This window comes from Panthera onca, chromosome A1 (assembly GCF_046562875.1).
Source record: "Panthera onca isolate mPanOnc1 chromosome A1, mPanOnc1 haplotype 2, whole genome shotgun sequence".
Lineage (NCBI taxonomy): Eukaryota > Metazoa > Chordata > Mammalia > Carnivora > Felidae > Panthera > Panthera onca.
In genome coordinates, this window is record NC_138339.1 from 92,432,745 (window position 1) to 92,454,299 (window position 21,555).

Sequence of the window (21,555 nt, forward strand, 5' to 3'; positions counted from 1 at the left end):
TCAACTAAACCTGACAATCTCTGAATTTTAATTGTTTTATTTGGATCACTTTCATTTAACATAAATATTGATATTGTTGGTTTTGAATCTATCATCTTGGTAATTTTTCTACTCGCTTCTTCTATTCTTCATTCCCTGCCCCCCTCCTTTTTCTTTTTTGGATTAATTTAACATTAAAAATTTTTCAGGGCATCTGGCTGGCTCAGTCAGTAGAGCATGACTCTTGATCTCAGAGTTGTGAATTCCAACCCCACATTGGGTGTATAGATTGCTTAAGTTCTTTCTTTGAGCCACTCTCTCCTCCCCACACCCCTTCCCTCTCTTCCCCTATCCTCACACCTCTCCTCTCGTCTCCTCTCTTCTTCTCTTTTCTCTCCTCTCCAACATTCTGTCCTGCGATGTCTGACTTCATTGGATTTCCAGAACTCTGGGCTCTATCCCCTCAACTCAAGTTTTCCAGTGGCATCGATGTAGACTCCATCATCCTGCACTGTAGCATGGAAACTTTCTTTTGGCAATAACCTCGGACAATCACACACAAAGCACATTTTGAGTGCTGTTTTTTTCTATATTTTGTCCATTTTCCTTTTAGTTATTTTAGACAAGAGGTTATAGATCCTGCCCCTCTTACTCCATCTTTATCAGAAGCAGAAGTTCTACATGGTTTTATTTTCATCTTTTGCTTTTCTTTATTTTTGTAGTTTTTCTAAAGTAATACACATATGCATAAATAGAAACTTATGATAATAAAAATATATGACTTATTTTAATAAAGTAGACAGGACAGTACTAAAGGATTTACTTAGTTATTAATCATACTAACATGCTTGAATATCTAACAAATAGTTACATAAATGGTTTTCAAATTATATCAGGTACTTTTCCCTGAGTGGAGAAAAGGCAAACAAATATCATAATTTGAGAGAGGAAAATGGGGCAAAATCTTTAAAAAATTGACTTGTGGCTCTTGTCACAATATCAAACTCATATTAATAACCCTAAAATGCTACAATTGTACTGATGAAAATACCATTAACTTGGCTCTAAATAGAAGTTGCCCAACATTTTTCTTATTCTAGGTTCCAATGTGTTCCCTCAATATTTTTTCATAAACCTTTTAGTCCCCATTTGCAGATGTTTCTCTCATGACCAAATAGTTAATGAGAATTCCAAGGCCTAAATGCTCTACTTTGAATTACATCTTTCACTTTTCCCAAACTCAGATTCATCACACTACTAAAAACCTGTTTCTACATCTGTGACTTTGGCTTTTATGATCTCCTTGGGTGGCTCGTTTATTCCTGGCATTTCTAAACCTCAAATTATGAAGGAATTTTTCTGAAAAAAAAAGTATCAGAGATTCTTAACTATGAATGTCTTGGGCTTTTAAGGGCAAAAAGAAAAGACCAAGGTATTTTCAAAATGATTGTCCTTTGCATTATATCCAAGTAGATATGACCAAGGACTAGTGCCAGGAATGTGTTCCATGCAGTCTTTCTTCTCAAGTAAGCTGAAGATTGCTTCCTCAATTAGTTCAAACTTCTGGGTGGTCTCTTAACAAATAGTTCTTTGAAGAAAATAGTGAACAAATAAAACTGCAAATGTAAAATAATATTAGTTATTTAACTTTGAAACTAAGGAAGGATGAATTTTAATGTTTTGTGTTTATTAATATAGAATTTCCTATCTCCGACTTTTAAGAGGGAAAACTATGTAAATCCAGTGGAAGAAAAAAAGTTTAAAGATGCATATATATTTGGACTTAGAATTAACTGAGTGTAATTGTGTGTGTGTGTGTGTGTGTGTGTGTGTGTGTGTAAACTACTTGGTTTTATTATTTTTATGTGGAAATAGATGCCTACATGCATACTACATTCTATATTAAAATCAGCATACAATAAATTTAGAATATATAAGGATATTTGGCAAATAAATAACTTCCTCCATTTCTGAGAAAAATTGTCCATTACTTGGCCTTAGTTTGCATATTTGATTCTACTTTCAAGTCTGAAGTCACCCCATGTGTTCTACAGATACCATCCACCCTCTGTCCCCCCGATTACAGCCTGCCCTATGCAAAACACTAAAGTAGTTGAAGTAGGTTTTTGTCAGCACTTCATTCTTCCAAAGTCTCCTTTTTCCTTTTTACACTTCTTGGCTGGTCAGTGAAAAAAAAATTGTATTTCCGTTTTGAGGACGTTTATTGCCCAAAAAATAACCATTTGGGCAGCTGTTCCCTCCAGAGAAACATAAGACAGGCTGACAATATTAGTAATCGTCACTACTCAAATACCCATAACTGTGGTTTTCATTACTACACTGGCTTTGTCTACCTAACAGTTTGACAATGAAAAGAGTCACCATTTAGGCTCAGAATATTCAGTTAGAGACTTGGCTAAATCCAGTGACTCCAAACCCTCCCCACCATCCACCCCAAACAGAAAAGATGGCCAAATTAATTTTGTCATGAAAAAAGAAAATCTTATATAAATGGGGGCCTAATAATTAGAATGATTGGTTAATGGACTGAGAAAACTCCAATAAAGTAGACTTTATCTGTACCTGTTGTAGACTTTGCAAGTCCTCCAGGCAAGCTCATATTAAATGGCATTTTTTTCTGTACCAACACAATGTCTGTACTAAGAATTGTACATAAGCGTGAATAAGTTCCCCCATGGTGCTGATAGGCTTCATCTTCTATTGGCCAAATGGGCACCAGTGAGCAAATGAATATTGTCTGGTCTTCAGCTTAGTTTTCTTAGTTTAAGGCTTTATTCGTAGAATTATTAGTAGCTATTTCTCATTGTACATAAGCAGAAAGTGATAGAAGTTTTCTGCCTCTGTCCACTATTGCCCTGAATGCATCATCTTACAGCGTTATTGTCTCCTCAGTCTATACTAATGTCTCCCATTTAAATAACATTTCCTCAAATATCCATTTTCCAAAGTAAAAAAAAAAAAAAAAGATTCAAACCTGCCCACATTTGGCAAATACTACCCCAGGAAATTATCCACAATCGTGGGCGCCCACAAAAGAGGTCAACAACCATTTGCTTTTCATGTGCATTTAATTATTGGAGAGAATTTGATTTGCCAATTATGGTAGTATTTTAAAGCAACTTCATTTTACAATTAAGAATGAAGACTTCTTAAAGTGGGGACTATGCCAGTGATTTCATGCCAGATCCATTGTGGCTATTGAAAAGTTTAACTGGTGAAGAGAACCAAATAAAGAATGGCAGGAACTATTCTGCTATATAGAGATAAACATAGCCTGTGCCTCAGAAAAGGCAGCCAAGGTGGATGGTGTGATTCAGTGGTCATTGGGATGACTTCCTGAGCAAAATATTTCTCCCACTGCCCAAAATGTTCACTATGGAAGATAAAAATCAAAGGCATTGTTCAAGAAGCAAGAGACCAACAGAAGACTAAAGGCAAAGGAAATACTGGATTTAAGGGTAGAGAGGGTTAGAAAATAGCTATCACTTGGGTCAGGGATGGCAGGTCTGAGGAGAGAGCCTTGAAATGTAAATCCATGAAAAGGTAAAATGTCTCAGACATCAGGGTATTCTAGAAAGAGGAAGAAGAAAGAAAAGAAACAAAGGAAGGAATTGAGGGATATGAGAACACATTTTCTTCATCCCATTTGGCTTATTTTGTGACTAGAAATTCTTGTCTATCCAGTATTTGTTTCTTAATGAAACCAAGGGGGTAAAAACAGCCTTTTGATGTGTCAGTTGAAGAGCAGTAACGGGGAATGTTCTTATAAATGCACTTCCATAATTTAGACATTGTAACACCAAAGAACAAAAATACAAAGTTAATCAATTCTCCTGATACTTTCTTTTTTTTTTCATTATCCATATTAAAGAGTAGGATGTCCTAAAATATTAAAATTGACAGATAACTTACACAATAGTCTGAAGACATTCTTCCAGCCTGCATGCTGGAGATTCAAGGGCTGATAATACAATAAGGGCAATGGAGTTACATTCTAGTTGGGGAAACTGAGCATCTAATCACATTAGTGTCACATCCAATGCAATCCAATGGGATTTCAAGAGGTCATTGCTGGTTTGGATTCCATAATGGTAAGATATTTGGGGCTATGGATTGCATTTTATATGCTTACTTCTAAAACATTGTTGAATAAATGCTTTGAATACTATGCCAGGGAGTAGATATTTATTCTGTCATTCTGCAGGAGACTAAACAGAAATTTATGCTTTTGCTGAACAGGGTATTTTGCAAAGATGTGCCTACAGTATCACTAAAAATGCAAATTTTGGGCAAGGGTTCCTTAAATGAGGGGCAAGCCCTTCCTCTCAATGGGAGAAACAGCAGATGCATCCTTAGGCCATTCACTACATACTGAGAGAATATTTGCCAATTGTGCAGTTTTTAAAAAATTGATTTTGACTGGACTAGATCATTGAGGTTAATGATTCAGTGAGATCATTGACTTTCCCTCTTTTCCTCTGTGTGTGTGTATGTGGGTGTGGGTGTGTTTTGCTTTTTAATAACTAGTTGCCCTTGTTATACCTGTTATGTTGAAGTCCTTTCAGTATTTTCAAGTACATTTCCTCTTTTGCATATATTTTAAAATACCTGTCACATTAACTATCTTAACTTACAAACAGCCAACTTAACCTATTAGCTTTTTTTTCTCTAATGGAATTTTTACAGAATGAAATTCTCCCCTTGAAAATCAGGAATGAAAAAACAAAAACAACAACACACCCTCCCAGATGTGGAGAAAATAAACCTTATCCTGCTTTGAACTTCCTGAAATTTAATTGACCTTCTTTTGTTTTGTGTCACTTTGCACCCCACCTGTTTTACTCTCCTCTCCCACTCTTTGGCTTGGCAGTGTAGATTCAAGGACTTTCCTGAGTTCACATGCTGAGTCTCTGAAATGGCTGGGATGGCGTGAGGCGTGGGGCCTGTGCCTGTGTTGGCACTGGATTTGCTGCACTACATTTTTAGTCAGCATCAGCAGAATGAAGAGGTGACATGGTTGCTTCAGAATTCATTGCTAGAAATTACCACCTGAAGTCCAACCACACTGAGCCTTTTTATTTCTTTGCTGCTCTTGCTATTACCAACTCAAATGAGAATTAAAGTACGTGGCTTTCACTATCTTTGCCTCTCATATAAGCCAAGGGAAGGTTCTAGAAGCTGTGCAGGAAGAGACCAGCAGAGTTCAGAACCCCTCACTAAGGTGATTATATTGGACAGACTGGTATTGTTACCTATGCTACCTTTTCACCACTCATAACCGCTGCTTCTTTGTTTTCCTGGTCATGTCTTTCCCTTTTTAACACAGAGGTCAGATAATCATGCAAGGAGTTGGCCAGAGGGCATGATTCTTAAGTAAATTTAAATGAGCAGGTAGGAGAAAATGAGATAGAAAATTTGGCCTCAAGTCCTGTTCTTTCCTTTCCTGTTCTTCCCCCTATTTGACTGCATTTTACATCCCTAATTTTTGTCTGACTTTTGTCTGACTCTGCCTTCACTGGAGGTACAACTTCAGACAATCTCCAAAGTACCAGTGTGAAGAAATAAAATGGGAAATACTGACGAAATATTGGCTCACTCACACTAAGCTTTCAGAGGCTTATGCTATGTTTATTTTCCACCAGTGTGAGAATACTCTATCAAGAAGATGGCTGAGGGATTGGTGACAGAGGTAGAGGAGGTGGGCAGTTAGCAACGAGAGCCTGTGTAAATGCTTCAGTAACTTTTATGCTCTATGTTCTTCCACAAACGGACTACAAAAACTTGTGTGGACATACTTGAGAAAAGGCATGGGAAGACATAGGCCCTGGGCCAAAAGTGGTCTTTTAGGTTAGATTATGTGCTTCAAATGAGCAGCAAACATGCAAGATATGCCCATGGCAGGTTGAGATTGAGGTAAGCGAGAAAGGATCATAGCAATCCACAGAAGCAATGGAGTAACTGAGTTACTCTGGTAACTAGTTAACTCTGGATCACCCTTACATCAGCTATAAGTACTGAATAATTCATTCATTATTATTCATGTACACTCAGAGGAAACTCACACGATGCTAGGAGTATCTTTATAAAATATCATAAAGTTCTGAAATCCAGTTTTTGTCCTCAGTGGGGCTTAAACTTCTGTAACATTAACATGGAATCACTTTGAGGTGGTTCATTAATCATTTGAAAATTTTATGATTGTTTCATTTGTAGAAAATGTGATGATTGTTTCTACAGGTTAGTTGTGTGTATGTGTGCGTGTGTGTTTTGTCTCATATCAAGAAGGCTAAAACATATGGTTGTGTAGGTTGTGTACTGTACAACACTGGGGGTTGCCATCCATTCTGCAGTGCACAGTGCAACACCAATGCCCCTGAACTCCCAGTGGGTCCCAGGGAATATCATGGTAGATAGTTTCTACCCTTCTGGAGCTTTCATTCCAGTAGTTAGCACCCATGCAATGGCGTATATTCTGCTCTTGAATCCCACACAATATTCAGAGAACTACTTTCAAGTATGTGGCTTGACACTCTTTTGATATAACCCAGTATGAAAATGTATAAAATTTTTGGTGTGCTCTGTGACTACACTGATGTTGAACGTACAGTAACATCTGTGTGAATCTGGCATTTCGGAACAGTAAGTGAAACCCAATACTAAAAGTTAGCCTAATAGGCTTTGAAATGTTTACATCATACTTTTGTAAAACACTAGAAATCTTTGGAAAGTGTGTTACGGATGCATCTTCCTTAGTCAATAGAACACGACACGTGTAAGAAAATCCCTGTTTGTGATGCGCTCTAGCAGTTATATGTTTAGGGTATTAATTTGAGGTATGTAAAGATAAACTAAGCCACTTGCAGTGGTGGTGAAGATTTGGTTAGAAAACCGGCTGGCATCAAGAAAAATGCAAATTAGCGTGCCGTGCAAGGCCTTCTTGCCCATGCCCTGGATGCCTGTCCAACCACGCTCCAGCTTATCCACATCGCTATTCTGATTATCCTACTCTGCAGTCACGCGGGGCCTCGTGCAACCGTTCAGCGCCCCAAGGCCTCTCCCAGCTCATTTCCTTTGTGCGTGCTATTCTGACAGACAGCAACATCCTCTGCCCCCTTCTCTATCTCCTTGTCTTGCAGATCCAGCTGTGCCATCATCCTCTTTGCGAAACCACCCCTGTCCCCTCCCAGGCTGGCTTAGGTGCCTGCCAAGGCTGCTGCGTCCTACAACTCCAGAGGGTGCCCATCCCATTGCATTCTGGGGAGCCCTTCCTCTTTCTCCAACAGCATCCCGAGTCGTCTCTATGCACTTAGCATTCTGCTCCGTGCTACTTCTTTGCAGCCTCCCTGAAGGGTGACTTTGGGATCTGAAGCCTTATTTCTACTTGCCTGGCATAAAGTGGTGCTTAGTGGATAATTACGTGAATTGTGGCTTCGTATGGCACAGTACATAATTTAGGGGCCCTTAAGCTATGTAAAGCTGGGTTTTCCCTCTCTGGATCTGCTCAGATTGTTGACTTAGCCTATCTGGTGGGTTTTTCTTGGTTGTGATTTCTGTACTTCAAGTCATTCTCCCATTTCCAGGGGCTGTTGCTGCCGGCCGCCTTTTTCAGGTGTCCATTAGCACTAAGGAGCACTGCTCCTTCTCTTCCAGCGGCTGGGTTTTTCCTCTCCTTCTCCTCCTCCTCCCCCCTCCTCTTTCTCTTCCTCCTCTTCTCCTTCTTCTCTCTCTCATCTCCCCAGTTCCCCATTCCCCTCTTGCTTCTCTTCTCTTCTGTTCTCTTCTCTTCTCCTGTTCTTTTCGTAGGCTTCTCATTGATAGGGGCTTTGGCACTTTAAACGACTGCTTACAAAAGCACACTTTTCTAGAACCCAATCTCTGAATCAGCCATGGACATTTTATTGCCCATGACATTTGTAGCTTTAGTGGTCCTCTCGGTACTTGCTCTGTAGCATGCACTACAAATTATTTTCAGGTGTGCAGTTATTACCAACATCTGAGCACAGTGACTGAGAGCTGTGTATGTGAGGTGTGTATGTGCTATTTTTGGACAGCAGTTTCTTTTTTGAAGAGTTGTGCAAATGTTACCATTTCTCTTGCTTTCTAGGTACTGTGTATTCTCAGGATCACATTTCATCACCTAGGTATAAATACATCTGCATACCTGCTAAAGTTAACAAGGTAAAAGAGATTACTCATAGGTCCTTAGTACACAAATAATTCTCAACTGTCATTTGCTCAACATTGATGAGAATTTGGGACTTTTATGTTTGTGGAATGAATGCTGCTTTCTATGAAAATTATGGAAGAGTAAAAAACATAGTTTTTATAGTTGTTCCTTTCCTCTGAACTTTGGCAAAACCCACCCAGGAACAAAAGCACCTCTCCTAGGCTCTCACTTGCAGGGACTTGAGACCCTCTATTAACATTTACAAAGCCACGGTCACATTTGAAATGGAAAAGACCCTGAGAAACTTAGCATTGGTAACTCTAGTGGTGGGAATTTGGAGCCAGGTTGAAAGGAAGAGTCTGTGGAAGGGGTGGGGGTGGTAATTTTATGGTGTTCAAGGACACTGAAAACCTTTGAGATTCAGGTGTACATGTTTTCCTTACTTCTTGCGAGAATACAACTCACTTTTATGTTTTATACTCATAGATGATTATTTGGTTCTAAGTCAAAGGCAAGCCTAATACATACTACAAAAGTTTTAACTGATATTGTTATTTATAAAAGAAAGTTATAAATTATGTAGATATCTTTAGAGTCTAGAGTAGTCAGTTCTAAGTGACTAAGTCAGTGCTTCAGTGCCTATAAAGAAGATTATTTAAATGATTTTAGCTGCTTTCAGAATGAACAAATTCCTCAGCTAAAGAAGATGTAAATGAGGATAATTTTGTTTTAAAAGCTTAAAAAATACTTTCAAAGATTACTATAACTTAAAAACCTATCAAGGTGAATTCTTGGGCTGTATCTTGCATCATAAAATCAATTTGGAAACTTAATTTAATGAGCTTAACTGTCGATATTTGCCAAGTTAATTCAAGAATATCGTATTCTCCCTTTTTGTGCAGTGTAGACACAGCCTTTTGGGCTGGAACAAGCTTTGTTACTCATAAGCCAATGAACTGAATTCTGATGAGAATTGTGCTTTGACGTAGGATGTGAACCAATACTAAACCTGCCTCAGGGTCTTGGAAGAGACCTTAAAAGTGGCAGCCAAAAGAGGTGGGGACTGCACCAAGCAAGAAGGAGACAGAAGTTTCTGCTGCAAACGATCATTAATGGATTTTTTTGTTTTTATCATGACTTAGTACAATCAGATACCTCAGTAAATCATCGATCATAAAGTTCTTCCTTGTATTTAGTAAAAAATCAGAATTGACATACATTTAAAATCTTTCTACACCTTCTCAGAGTCTGATCACCGTAAAAAATATATGTGAGTTGCCTCATTCTTGTTGTTTGTCAACTATTTTAGAATTAGATGTGGGATGCCGTGGTGAGTTAAGAGTTGGGTTTTGCATTGTGTAGAAAACTTGTGACTGTTACATCTGTGATAACACCAAAGCTGTCTTGTAGATGATGTGCAGTTGTATTTTTAGATCCAGTGTTAATATAATGTTTAACTGAGAGATGTTGAAATTTTTGAGCTTTTAAAGAAATGCTAAGATTTTAAATGAAACGGAGTCCTAAAATATTGTTTTGCTAGCTCAATTAGACATACTTTCAAAGATAGTTTAATTGAAAGTGATGTTATGATGAGTTTTTTACCCTTATAAACTCTGCTTCTAAATATTTTATTTAAAAATTTTTCTTTCAAATTCTAAGGCCTGTGGACGTTTGCATCCAATTACTAGTATTCATATGAGCTAGATTCTAAACTCGTTTTTATGTAACCTACACTTAAAAGCAGTTCTAGCATTTCTCAATTTTATTCATATTTGCACATTAAAATATTAAAAAGGGAGTTACTTTCCATGGTTTTAAAATGATGTAAATGGGTAATAAAAAATGGAAGTGGTTTTATTTTATTTGCTATTGTCTGTTTTTGGATTTGTTATTTGTTAGGACAAAATGAGGTAGCAATCTAAATTCTTAATCTTATATATATATTGATTCTTGTATAATGTTTAATAGTGTTTATATGTCTACATTGTTGGTTAAAGGGCTCGTTTCAATCTCTTTTAAATGCTGTGTTTAATTAAGTTCTATTTGAATTGCCGTTCACTAGGGAATATGTCTACCTTTGTAGAGTTCTTAATTTAGTGCCAAATTCCTAGTTCCATGTTCAAAAATCATTTACTGTTACTGATAATGACAATAAGTCATTTGATTTTACACATTAAGAAAAAAATATTTTTGAAGTCTAATTTTCTATTACTCAACGTAAGTTGTTGATGCTACTGAGATTTTTGATCATGGAATCAAAGAGGAATGAATTATAAAATGAAGTCTTTCTTGCACAAGTGTGCCTAGCAAGAATACTCTTTAGAGCATGCTTATTCACTCTACAGAGAAAGCTTTTTTTTTTCTTTCCCCCAGAACGATGCTAACATAGGTACATGCTTTATTGTTTGGTTTTTGAAGAAATTACTCTAGGCTAGAAATGAAGAAAATTTTAGTGAAATTTTTATTTTAGTCAAAATTTAGCATGTGGACTTACTATTTCTGTAATATAATCATTACTATAATGTCAATATAATGCAGCATTTAGCCTAGTAAACAATAAAGAAACTATAAGATGGCCTGAGAAGTGGCAGCAACATTAATTTATATTCTAACAAATTGAATTATCTTTTAAGAATTCTTCATGATGTGATTTGATTTTTGACCATTTTCTTTATGTGTAATGATAGGAAATGAATATTTTCCTCTGTATTCCATGAAGGATGCACTTTTAAGAACAAGCAATATAATATTCATATCAAATATACTCTGATTTTTAATGTTCTATGGTAAAATTATGGTTTTCAGGGCAGCAAAAGTAGGATCCATTCGCCAAAGATAAATAGAAGGGAAGATAAGAGATTTTCTTTTAGCATCGCCATCATCAAAATGTATTTTTGTTAATATGTTAACAATGTACTTATTGACTTCCTCTACTAAGAACTGTCTGGTTAAGAAACAAACTATTAATTATAGAAGACATGTTCCTGCCTGAACCTGAAAACTTAGAAACCTCATGTAAAGGAAAGCTTTTGAGTAGACAGTGAGAACACCTGCAGATAGTATGTAGCCAGAGCTGGCAAAAATACACTAAAGCTACTGTGCAATTTCTTCTACACTCTAGGGCTTTGAAACCATAAGTCTTCTTGTCCACCTATTTTTCTCCAACAAACTGTGAATTATATGCTAACAGTAGAACCAGAATATTGGAATATATTGACAGCATGTCTGTGATTTCCTTTGAATGACCAGAAAGGAGGGTCTTACTGACTGTCCATATAAATGTGCAGAGAAACACATTTTTAAGTATGTAATTTCAGAATGAATAGGTGTGTCTGTGTCCACATGCCATCCCACCCATATGATGTGGCTACACATGCAAAAGTCACTAAGAACATACGATCACGAGAAAGTCATCTTTTACTATAGTTACAATGTACATTCTTTCCTTCCTGTCACGTGAGTGAACTTTGACAACTACCTGTCCTGTGGTATTAACCCACTTCGAGAGATTCTTGGGTGAAGAGGACACACTACAACATTGGAGACCCATAGTTTACTCTGCTTACTCTTTTCATAGAAGAAAAATGAGTCAAATAAGATGTAAAATAAATATAAAATACTATATTATATCTATAAATCCATCTCCAACCTCAATATGAGCTGGGATAGATAACACAATTCCAAAGGAAGGTATTGCATGCCAATAAACTTTGAATGACATGTTTGCAACTTTTAAGTATTACTTTCAGTTTAGGGTTTTACATAGTTTATGACCTAGACATATCAGAATCCTGCTACATATGCTTCATTCATTTATTCATCCAGCAATGCCAGACTGTTACTCAGAAACAAGTTCTTAAACTTATTAATATGTGTATGCACTGCTTCCTCCACACCCCCTAGATATTCAACAAAAGCTTGCAGAATTGAACACTATAAACATCAAATACAGTTCCTACTTTTATTCATGCACGCCTTGTTTCAATTTATTTGGGAAAACCTATCAGCAAACAAAACCACTGTAGAACTCTTTCATAAAAATGGTTTGGGGGAAGTCTAACTCTTACCTCAAGAATTATTTAAAGCAGTTTCAGGTGGGTCAATGAACAGCTTGAGCAAATGCACTTTGATTAAGTGAAGGGATGCTGAGTTTGTCCCAAACTCCATCAATATTCTCTCAGAGAGAGCTGGCAAAGAATAACCAGCCAAAAGCAGTAAGTGAATTGAATTGGCTATTTAAACAAGTATTATTGATATCATCCCTTTAAAAATCCATGAATTTGTTTGCTGAGGAGGACAGTCCTAAAATGCAATATAAGTAGATTGGAGGAGGGCCTGATCTCTCCAGTAGGAAAAAAATTACATAAAAACAATAATAAAAATGTGCATAGAGCATTGACATTTGTCATCAGCTGTTCCAATTGATGGGTAAAAAACTTGACCCCTTCAAAGCATGACTTCTCTCAGGGTCACATAACTAGATAGTGGCAAAGCAAGGAATGAAACTAAATTCTGCCTTCCCTTTTTTACCCTTCTACCCTATCTCCCCATCTGCCTAGAAGAGCTCCAATTTACACGCTACTGTTTTTCCATGTAATTATAGTTTTCCTGTACATTCTATTCCCTGGTTTGTATGATAAATCAGATGATTGTGTCAAATATTGAATAATATGATAAATATAATAAAATATAGGAAGAAGAGAAGAGTGGAGAGGTAGGGTAAGATTTATATTCAATGAATAGAGAAATAGAAGTAGAGAGGAAAAACAAGAAGAGATAAAACAATGATGGAAAATGTAGAGAAAAATTGGAAATAAAGTAGGTGATTTCAAACTACAGAGGAAGAAAAAGAAGTAACTAATACATTTTAAGACGCAAGTTATTCTGAGAGTCATGAGGATCCTAGGAAGCAACAGACCGACCACCACCAGATTAGAAAGTGACCATGGCTGGCCGTCTAATTCAGGGCATCATAAATGCTCTTTAGCTTCTGCAACAGCTTGTGCTTTCATATAACAATGCAAGATGACAGGCGAAAATGCCACGTTCACTTGAAGTTTATATAGACTCACTCCCTGAGGGGAGTTGTATCATTGAACAAAGATTTCTTTTTTTTTTTTTTTTCAATTATGGCTTTTCTCTTGAGCAATGGGTATATTCCAAGCAGTTCTGCATTCTACTACCCCCATGTGTGCAATGAATCTCAGGGCTTAGGTAAAAATCCAAGTGTCCCTCTGCACACTGAACAAATCGAACGCATCATTAGGGTCAATTCATTAGCCATCATGTGGGTCAAAGGTCTGACTACTGGATTGCACCTATGTGTAGAGTCAAAACAGAAAACAAGGGCGCCTGGGTGGCTCAGTCGGTTAGGCATCTGACTTCGGCTCAGGTCATGATCTCATGGTTTTGTGAGTTTGAGCCCTGTGTCAGGCTCTGTGCTGACAGCTCAGAGCCTGGGGCCTGTTTCACACTCTCTCTCTCTCTCTCTCTCTCTGCCCCTCTCCCACTCATACTCTGTGTCTCTCTGTCTGTCAAAAATAAATAAACATTAAAAAAATTTTTAAAAAGCAGAAAACAAGGCCAACCAACAACAGTAAAACAACAGAGAAACTGACATAAGGTTATTTAAAAAAAAAAATTGCTCAACACACAAAAAATAAACAATTTGAGAAGTCTACAACTCTTAATTCCATGAAATAAAGGCCATTCTAATAGCAAAAGGGTAAAAGAAAAAAAAAGGTTACTTCAAAAAAGAACTAATTTTTTAATGGATTAACGTTACCTAATGAAAAATTACACTTTTGGAGTCCCTTCTCTTTTGTTTTTCTTTCTTTCTTTTTTTTTTTTCATTGCCCAAGTTTTACCACTGACCAAGTTTGAAGAAACACTGATCATAAACCCTCTTCTGCCTGTAACTAGATCAGACTTAAAAGATACCAAAGAGGAAAAGATTCCATCTATTTCGAAGTAATTCTGTCAAAGGAGATTCTTAGTCAATCTTTAGCAACCTTTGTATTGATTCTTGTAATTTCTAAACTAAGTTTCAAGTACTAACCTGAAACCTGGTTTACTTCATTAAGTTCTCAGTGGAGAAGAAGTAACTTTTACCATTCTTCATATAATAATAAGTGTAACTCTTTACACAGTATTAAGCTCTCCTCAGTCTCAGCTGCTTTAGTCCTCATAGCTATTTCTCCCAGATTCAATTTTCCATTCATTCTTCCTCTTGGCACAGGGAGGTTCTGGGTGCTGGGTGTGCAGTGAGAAAAGCATTCATACTGTGCACTCAAACATGTCTTGTGCAAACAGGGCTGTGATTAAGTGCTACTCCTATAACCCAGTGAGAAAGGGATGAAAGACAGCATTCCAACCTGTGTGAACTGTAAGAGATCTGGGAGACCTGACTGGGAAAGTTGAAGGTCTTTCTCAAGGCACAAAGGACAGACGCCGTGAGTGGTGCTGGAGAGTGCAAGCCAGAGCTGGGGGGGGGGGGGGGGGGCGGGGGTTGGGTCAGACTGCCCAGATCCCCAGTTTCTCGTTTTATGTGCTTGGGACTCCACCACTCCGACTCTGGTTCTGTAACTGTAAAATGTGTATAATAACACAATTTTTCAATTGCATTGTTTTGAGAAGTAATAATTAAATGGGTTCAGGAAATGTGTGGCATAGGCCTCTAGGCACAGAAAACAGCACCCACGCCTTCCATTGAGTTTTATTAACCTACTACCTCATACAGTAATTTTATTTTTTGTTATTTTCTTAAACTGAAGTAGAGTTGACACACAGTGTTACATTAGCTTCAGGTGTACCAGAGTGATTTGACAAGCCTATATGTTACCTTGTGTCACAGTGTAGCCACCATCGTAACACAAATTTTAGCAGTGTTTAAGAAATAGCAATTGGCGGGGCGCCTGGGTGGCTCAGTCGGTTGGGCATCCGACTTCGGCTCAGGTCATGATCTCACGCTCCGTGAGTTCGAGCCCTGCGTCAGGCTCTCTGCTGACAGCTCAGAGCCTGGAGCCTGCTTCAGATTCTGTGTCTCCCTCTCTCTCTGACCCTCCCCCGTTCATGCTCTGTCTCTCTCTGTCTCAAAAATAAAAAAATTAAAAAAAGAAATAGCAATTGGCCACTTCGCTATTAGACTACTGGTATTGGTATATCTATACTTGTATCAAACTACTAGACTTCTATGTTGACCACACTATCTTGCTTCCGAATAGCGGTTTAATTATCACCAAAGCAGCACTGGAAAATTACAGCCCTATCCTATGTCTTTGACGAAGAACACAGGCATTTCTGTTTGAACACATCTTGAAGATGGCTGCAGCATCAGGCAGCCAGGCTTGGTCGGCTATAAAAAGAGACGTCAATGGTGTGCACTGCAGGTGAACTGAGTGCTAATTCAAGGTTGGTAAATAGGTGGTGGTATAAAGGTTCCCTAGATTTCCTAAATTTTACTCATATCAAAAACTGAAACTTTTTACCTAACACGCCTGGATATTCAGAGAAAATGTTGTTACAAAATGCAAATAAGCAGGATTCAATTCATTCCCTCACATGACCGCCTGCTACCTCCGAGGCATCCTTCTCCACTGAGCACCAGCACGCAGGCCTCTGGCACAGCCCTTGTGCTCTAGGACCGCACCCTAGGACCTCACGTCGCAGTGCAGTTGGCTTCGACACCTGAACACTGTGGCCCTAAAGTTTGTTCTAGGGGAGCTTAGCATGTCATAGTCCCACGCTATCCTGCCTGGAGTGCGTTAACGCCAGTGAGGGTGCTTGAAAGTGTGCACCGACCCACACTTCTATTTGAATCACAAATCACTGATGATGTGCCATATCCTTGTTAAAATGAAGATGGTGTGTGTGTCAGTGTGTGTGTGTGTGTGTGTGTGTGTATGTGTGTGTATGTGTGTGTGTATGTACACACGTGAGCACCAAGGCAGTGTTTGTGGCCCTAGGTTGGTATCACAAGTGAGGCAGGGCACAGTCATATTACAAAAACTGCCATCTGACTTCTCATCTATAAGCTGTGAAAAAAAAGTTTATATTCACATATAACACAGATTAAGGTTTTAAGAGCTTGGTAGGTTCAAGTTAAAGAGGCTAAATAAAAAAGGCAATAAAACAAATAACAAGTTTCACTTTCAGAGCAACAAGCATAGCTCAGGGTAGGGGTTGCTTTTGCTTGAAAGCAAATACAACTTACTAGATGTGTGACCTTCAGCAAGGTAACTGTCCGTGTCAGGAAAAATGGAAATTTTGGTCTCACAGTCTCAAGGCATTGTAGGTACCGTGCTTAGCATAGCACTTGGCAAATAGTAGACATTCAAGTAAAAGGAACTGCTGTTGTTGTTATTATTATTGTTATTATTATTTATACCCCTCACCCCACCTGGGATGTTTGCATTTTAAAATTGAGCTGTTGGACAATGAATATGTTAATTCAATGGAAAGAACCTCCAGTGATACAATTTCTAATTCTCTGGTATGGAATTAAAGGAGATGCACAAATTTGTGTGGAATATGCTTTAAGTAGAAGTGAATAGAAATGAGGATGACTGTAGGTCTAGGATGTACAACTGTAAGAGTGTGCATGTGTATGTGTGTGTGTGTGTGTGTGTGTGTGTATAAATTCTGCTGTAAATGACCACGCAAATGTGGAAATTAACATAGCAAATTCTCTGCTTCTGCTCATCTGATCCCTCAGAATTTTTCTGCTCTTTAAGTGATGAAATTATACATGCTTTCCTCCCACTCCCTCTTCAACATTTTCCTCTCCTTTAAAAAAAAAAACTTTTTAAATGTTTGTTTATTTTTGAAGGAGAGAGACAGAGTGTGAGTGAGGGGGAGGGGCAGAGAGAGAGGGAGACACAGTATGTGAAGCAGGCTCCAGGCTCTGAGCTGTCAGCACGGAGCCTAACGCGGGGCTTGAACTCTCGAACCTTGAGATCATGACCTGAACCAAAGTTGATGCTTAACCACCTGAGCCACCCAGGTGGCCCCACATTTCCCTCTCCTTTGATTCCTGTAGCAGGCAGAGAGCCCATGATACCTCTTGTGTTGGTTTCCCCACTGTCTTATGCTTGAGTATGGAATTGTCCCCATTATATTCCAAATTCGAAAAGATCACTTTTATTATGTGTATTCACCCAAAGTACAGTGTGGGCTGAAAAGAGGTAATATTTATTAATAATATTCCTATGGACAAAAGTCAGTATCTTCAAAAACGTAATCATTTCTGGGGCATCTGGGTGGCTCAGTTGGTTAAGTGTCCGACTTTGGCTCAGGTCATGATCTCACAGTTAATGGGTTCGTGCCCCACATTGGGCTCTGTGCCGACAGCTCAGAGCCTGGAGCCTGCTTCAGATTCAGTCTCCCTCTGTCTCTACCCCTGCCCCACGCATGCTCTGTGTGTGTCTCGCTCTCTCAAAAATTAATATTTTTAAAATTAAAAAAAACAACAACAAGCATTTCCAAAAAACCCTCAGAGACACGGTCAAGTGAACTTCAGAAAATAAGATGAGCAAATCAAATAACATTTTAAAAGTGATACCCTCAGTGTCCTGGAAAAGTAAGTTTCTTCATTTGCTCATCCACTGTCTTCTTTCTGTGTCATAAGGAAGAGAAAGAAAAGGGTTCAAGCTAACATGAAAGACTGAAGCCACAGGCACCACAGCAATGCCCAGTGTTAGGAGAACGCAGAGGGATTTCTGTCCCAGGAGAGACGGGGACGCCTGTGTCTTGTGTGTCTTCAGGCTCTGGAGTCAAGGCAGGCCTGCAAGGACCTCCAGGAACAGACTCAGCGCTCTGTAATGAGTATTCCAGGGAATCAGGCTTTCCTGGAAGAAACAAATTAGTGTGAGAAGCCAGTGCTGTGCAATTTCAGTTTTAAAAATAGCCAAGTGTTGTTAAGGCTGCGATGTGCATGGGAAAAAAAAGGAAGCCCTTGTTAATATTTGCCTCGGCTTTCACATGGAAACAGAGGAGCTACACTCAAATTCTTCCCTGGCAGCTATTGCCAAGGTCATAAGGTTTGTATCACTTGGAGTCACTTTTTGGCCCTTCCAATGACAACGTTTGGGGGCATTGTGTCCCCTTTGATCAAATTGGTCTCGCAGTAAAGAACAGCCAAGTGAGGGCTCTGCCTCTTTCACTTAGGACCAGGGCTGTGCTTAGCTGTCGTCTCAGCCCTTCATTTGCATAATTGCCCTGGGAGGCTGGCAGGGACGCTCCCTGCAGCCGTGCCTCTGCTGACTGCAGAGACCCCACCTGGCACTCTAAGTTGGTGCGTCAGCATTTTAGGGAGGAATGAATGAAAAATCAATCAGGATGACTGCAGTGGTACCATGCACAACTCTAACCTAGTTTGTCCATAATCTTCAACTCTTGACCATCGACCCAAGCAGTGTTTAAGATGGTAAGTGAATCTGTAATAAATGTGCTGCTTTTACTTAATCAGGGATTTTTGTTTGTTTGTTTCTTCTTCTTCTTCTTCTTCTTCATCTTCTTCTTCTTCTTCTTCTTTAGAACAAGCAAATCCAACTTGCTTAGGAATCCACATGTAAAATGAATGACGATGTCAAGTTTCATGCAAATATTTTTCATTCGCTCCGGTTTAAGATTCAGTTTCTAATTAGACCCGGTGATACTCACGTGCAGGGCAGCTATGTCAGATGGTGGTTTTGTTAAGTAATACTTCAAATTCAGAGATCAAAATAATTTTTTAAGTCTTTTTATATCCTTGCCATATCTTTTTGTAACTAACTGTAACTCTCTATATCAAAACAATACTGATTTACATCTCTAGATTTACAATTCTGCAAAGATAGAGTTAAACACTATTTGGACTCTGGCTGCATAAGGGAAACTGGAATTGTTCAAAGCTGCAGTCTTCAGCTCCCAAAGACAGCTACAGTAACTTTCTGAACAGATTGGGTTAAATATTTTTACAGACCCATTCTATGATGATAAGGCGGTAATAAGTTGTGCAGTGCAACACTCCAAAGGGTTCCAAATCTCACAAGCCTCTTTGTATGTGATGCTCTCACAGTGAAGAAGATTCTTTGGGTTATAAAGATGATGAAGAGTCTACTTCTCCTGGTGCTGATTTCAATCTGCTGGGCTGATCATCATTCAGACAACTATACTCTAGATCATGACAGAGTTATTCACATGCAAGGTAAGAAAACGCAGGTTCTCATATGAAAGTCAAATTAATTTCAAGTTACTTGGAGTTGGGGTGCTTGGTTGGTGTTTCTTAATTTTAGCTCTGCTGCATTGGCTTTTTCTTTTCCTTTCTGTTAACTGGTGAACATGCTTTTCTGGTTTTTGAATGCTATTGCATTATAGTAAAGAATTGAGGACAATTAAAGCAGAATGGCTTAGGAATGTCCAACCACAAGGGGCTGATGCAATTTGTTCAGGGCTTTTTACTACAGTTGGTGTCTTCCAAGTAGAATGAAGGGCATAAAGTTTATTTAAATGTAAGCGAAAGGAGGGAGAAATAGGAAGTAAAACTCACGATGGAAGGTCATTCTGTTCGAGTAATCATTAAGAAAAACCGTGTGAAAATGAAAGTGGGACAAGCTAAGGTTCAGGAAAGAGTAACTCACTTTACGACAATCTCCTCTGGCAAAGCTTTAGTTCCCATAGACCAATGTGTTGCCCCTGCATATTTTGCAGCTCAGCTGAATCCTAAGCTTGAGAGCTGTAGCAGGATTTAAGGCTGCAGTAGAATGCAGCTGTTTCCTCAGTCCCAGCTTCAGACGAGGGACATCCTGCACTAAGAAAGCCGACAGACTTATGCAATAAGAAAAAGATAGTTTGCAGCTTCTCTCTTTGCCCTTGTAGGCTGAATAATTAAAATAAGAATTATAGACTTTAACAGTTCAAACACACCAAGATATTCATTTTAGATGAGCTCGGTTTGAGGACCAGAGGTATTGTAAGTTTGCTAAGAGACATAAAACATTAAGTTACATCTTCAAGGTCGAAAGCGTAGCCTCCAAAAACCGCATCCACTGTTGGAAAGTATGGTTGGCGAAGGTGAAATGCTAGTCTGGCTAGAAGTATTTTCCTGTATGTATATTATGACCACACAAATCGAATTCTGAATTTGATGACGTCTAGCTATTTTAGACATCTCTCTTTCAGTTCTCTTTGCTTCCCGCAGCTTTAAGTTTTCCAATGTTGGACCATGAAAAGGAATTATATAATCATAAATTTTACTATGCAAGCTGCTGACTCAGCTGTTTCCTTGAATGTGTATAGTAGAATCCAGGCTGTCTCCCAAAGACTATACGGTGTTTACACATAGAGATTTTCTAATGAGGGATAACATCCTTTAACATCTAATCACAGAATTAAATGCAGCCAAAATAGGAATACCTAGTCATTAACAATAGCAGTTTGAAGCGCTCTATAAAATAAATTCTAGCTGTGGTTTCAAGTAATTATTAAATTCCTGTGACATTATGAACTATGTACAAACCATTTAGTCTAAAGTGCACCCAGAGTATGCAAATATTGTTTTTAAAACGTGTTAACATGTTAAAAATTACTCTGGGGAGTCTCTAAGACTCAAGTTATCTCAGCAAGGAAAACTTGGTTGGCTCCTGCCTTTCCAACCCATATATTCTGCTGAAATTTAGTGCAAAGGAATTTCTTACACAGGGATCAGAATTATCCAGATCATTTGCATACACTACCCAACTTTTTTAAGTGACCTGGTAGTCCACCTCATTTTAATTGTAAATTCCTATTCTTAGAAAGTTACTCACAGCTTTCAAGTAATAACACTCATAGGCCTATACTTTGCTTATGGAAGTTGTTACTGAAAGGTGATTTGGGACAGTATTGGGATGCTAGGTCCATAAGTCAGAATTTATTTTAAAATTGCTCTAAATATTCATCATCGTTACTTTTGTTTAATAAAAAGTTTTCTTTTTCCTTTATGATTGTACTCAGATGGAACTTTCATATTCTTCAATCCTTCAGAGAAACACTTCCAGTGGTCTGCCACAATTTCTGTTGTCTTTTACAATACAAAAGTAAAGCAGACAGCAAAGTAGATAATCACTGAAGTAGGCAACCTTCATTATTTGCTGAAATACTACATTATTTTTTCACATTTGGAACTGTTATTAATCAAACTTGGCCCAGAAAGGATTCAAGGGAGCTGAAATCCTTGTGAATTTTCTATGAATTTTGCAGTCAGATGATTAAATTAGGAATCTAAATCTCAGATTCCTGAACTGGACTGAAGAGCAGTATATGCTTCTCTCAGGGATAGAAAATTGCTCAAGATTCATGTTACTGCAAAAATACTTCTTCTATCTCCCATTTTTCATTATATATCGATTTTTGTATTCTAAGTTCTCCAG

At 38.3% G+C, this 21,555-nt stretch overlaps 1 protein-coding gene across 4 annotated transcripts in view; it reads left to right on the forward strand.

The window, feature by feature from the left end:
• The window catches only part of HAPLN1 (hyaluronan and proteoglycan link protein 1), a 71,381-nt gene that overhangs the window by 18,831 nt on the left and 30,995 nt on the right, over positions 1-21,555 (forward strand). Inside the window, exons 1-2 of one of the 4 annotated variants that reach the window (XM_060635431.3) lie at positions 9,220-9,437; positions 19,224-19,352. In XM_060635431.3, coding sequence (XP_060491414.3) covers positions 19,250-19,352 — 103 coding nt within the window. In that variant the 5' untranslated portion in view covers positions 9,220-9,437; positions 19,224-19,249. Of the gene's footprint in view, positions 1-9,219; positions 9,438-18,351; positions 18,591-19,223; positions 19,353-21,555 lie in introns of those variants that run through there. The other 3 variants (XM_060635433.3, XM_060635430.3, XM_060635432.3) reach the window with 3 other exon arrangements.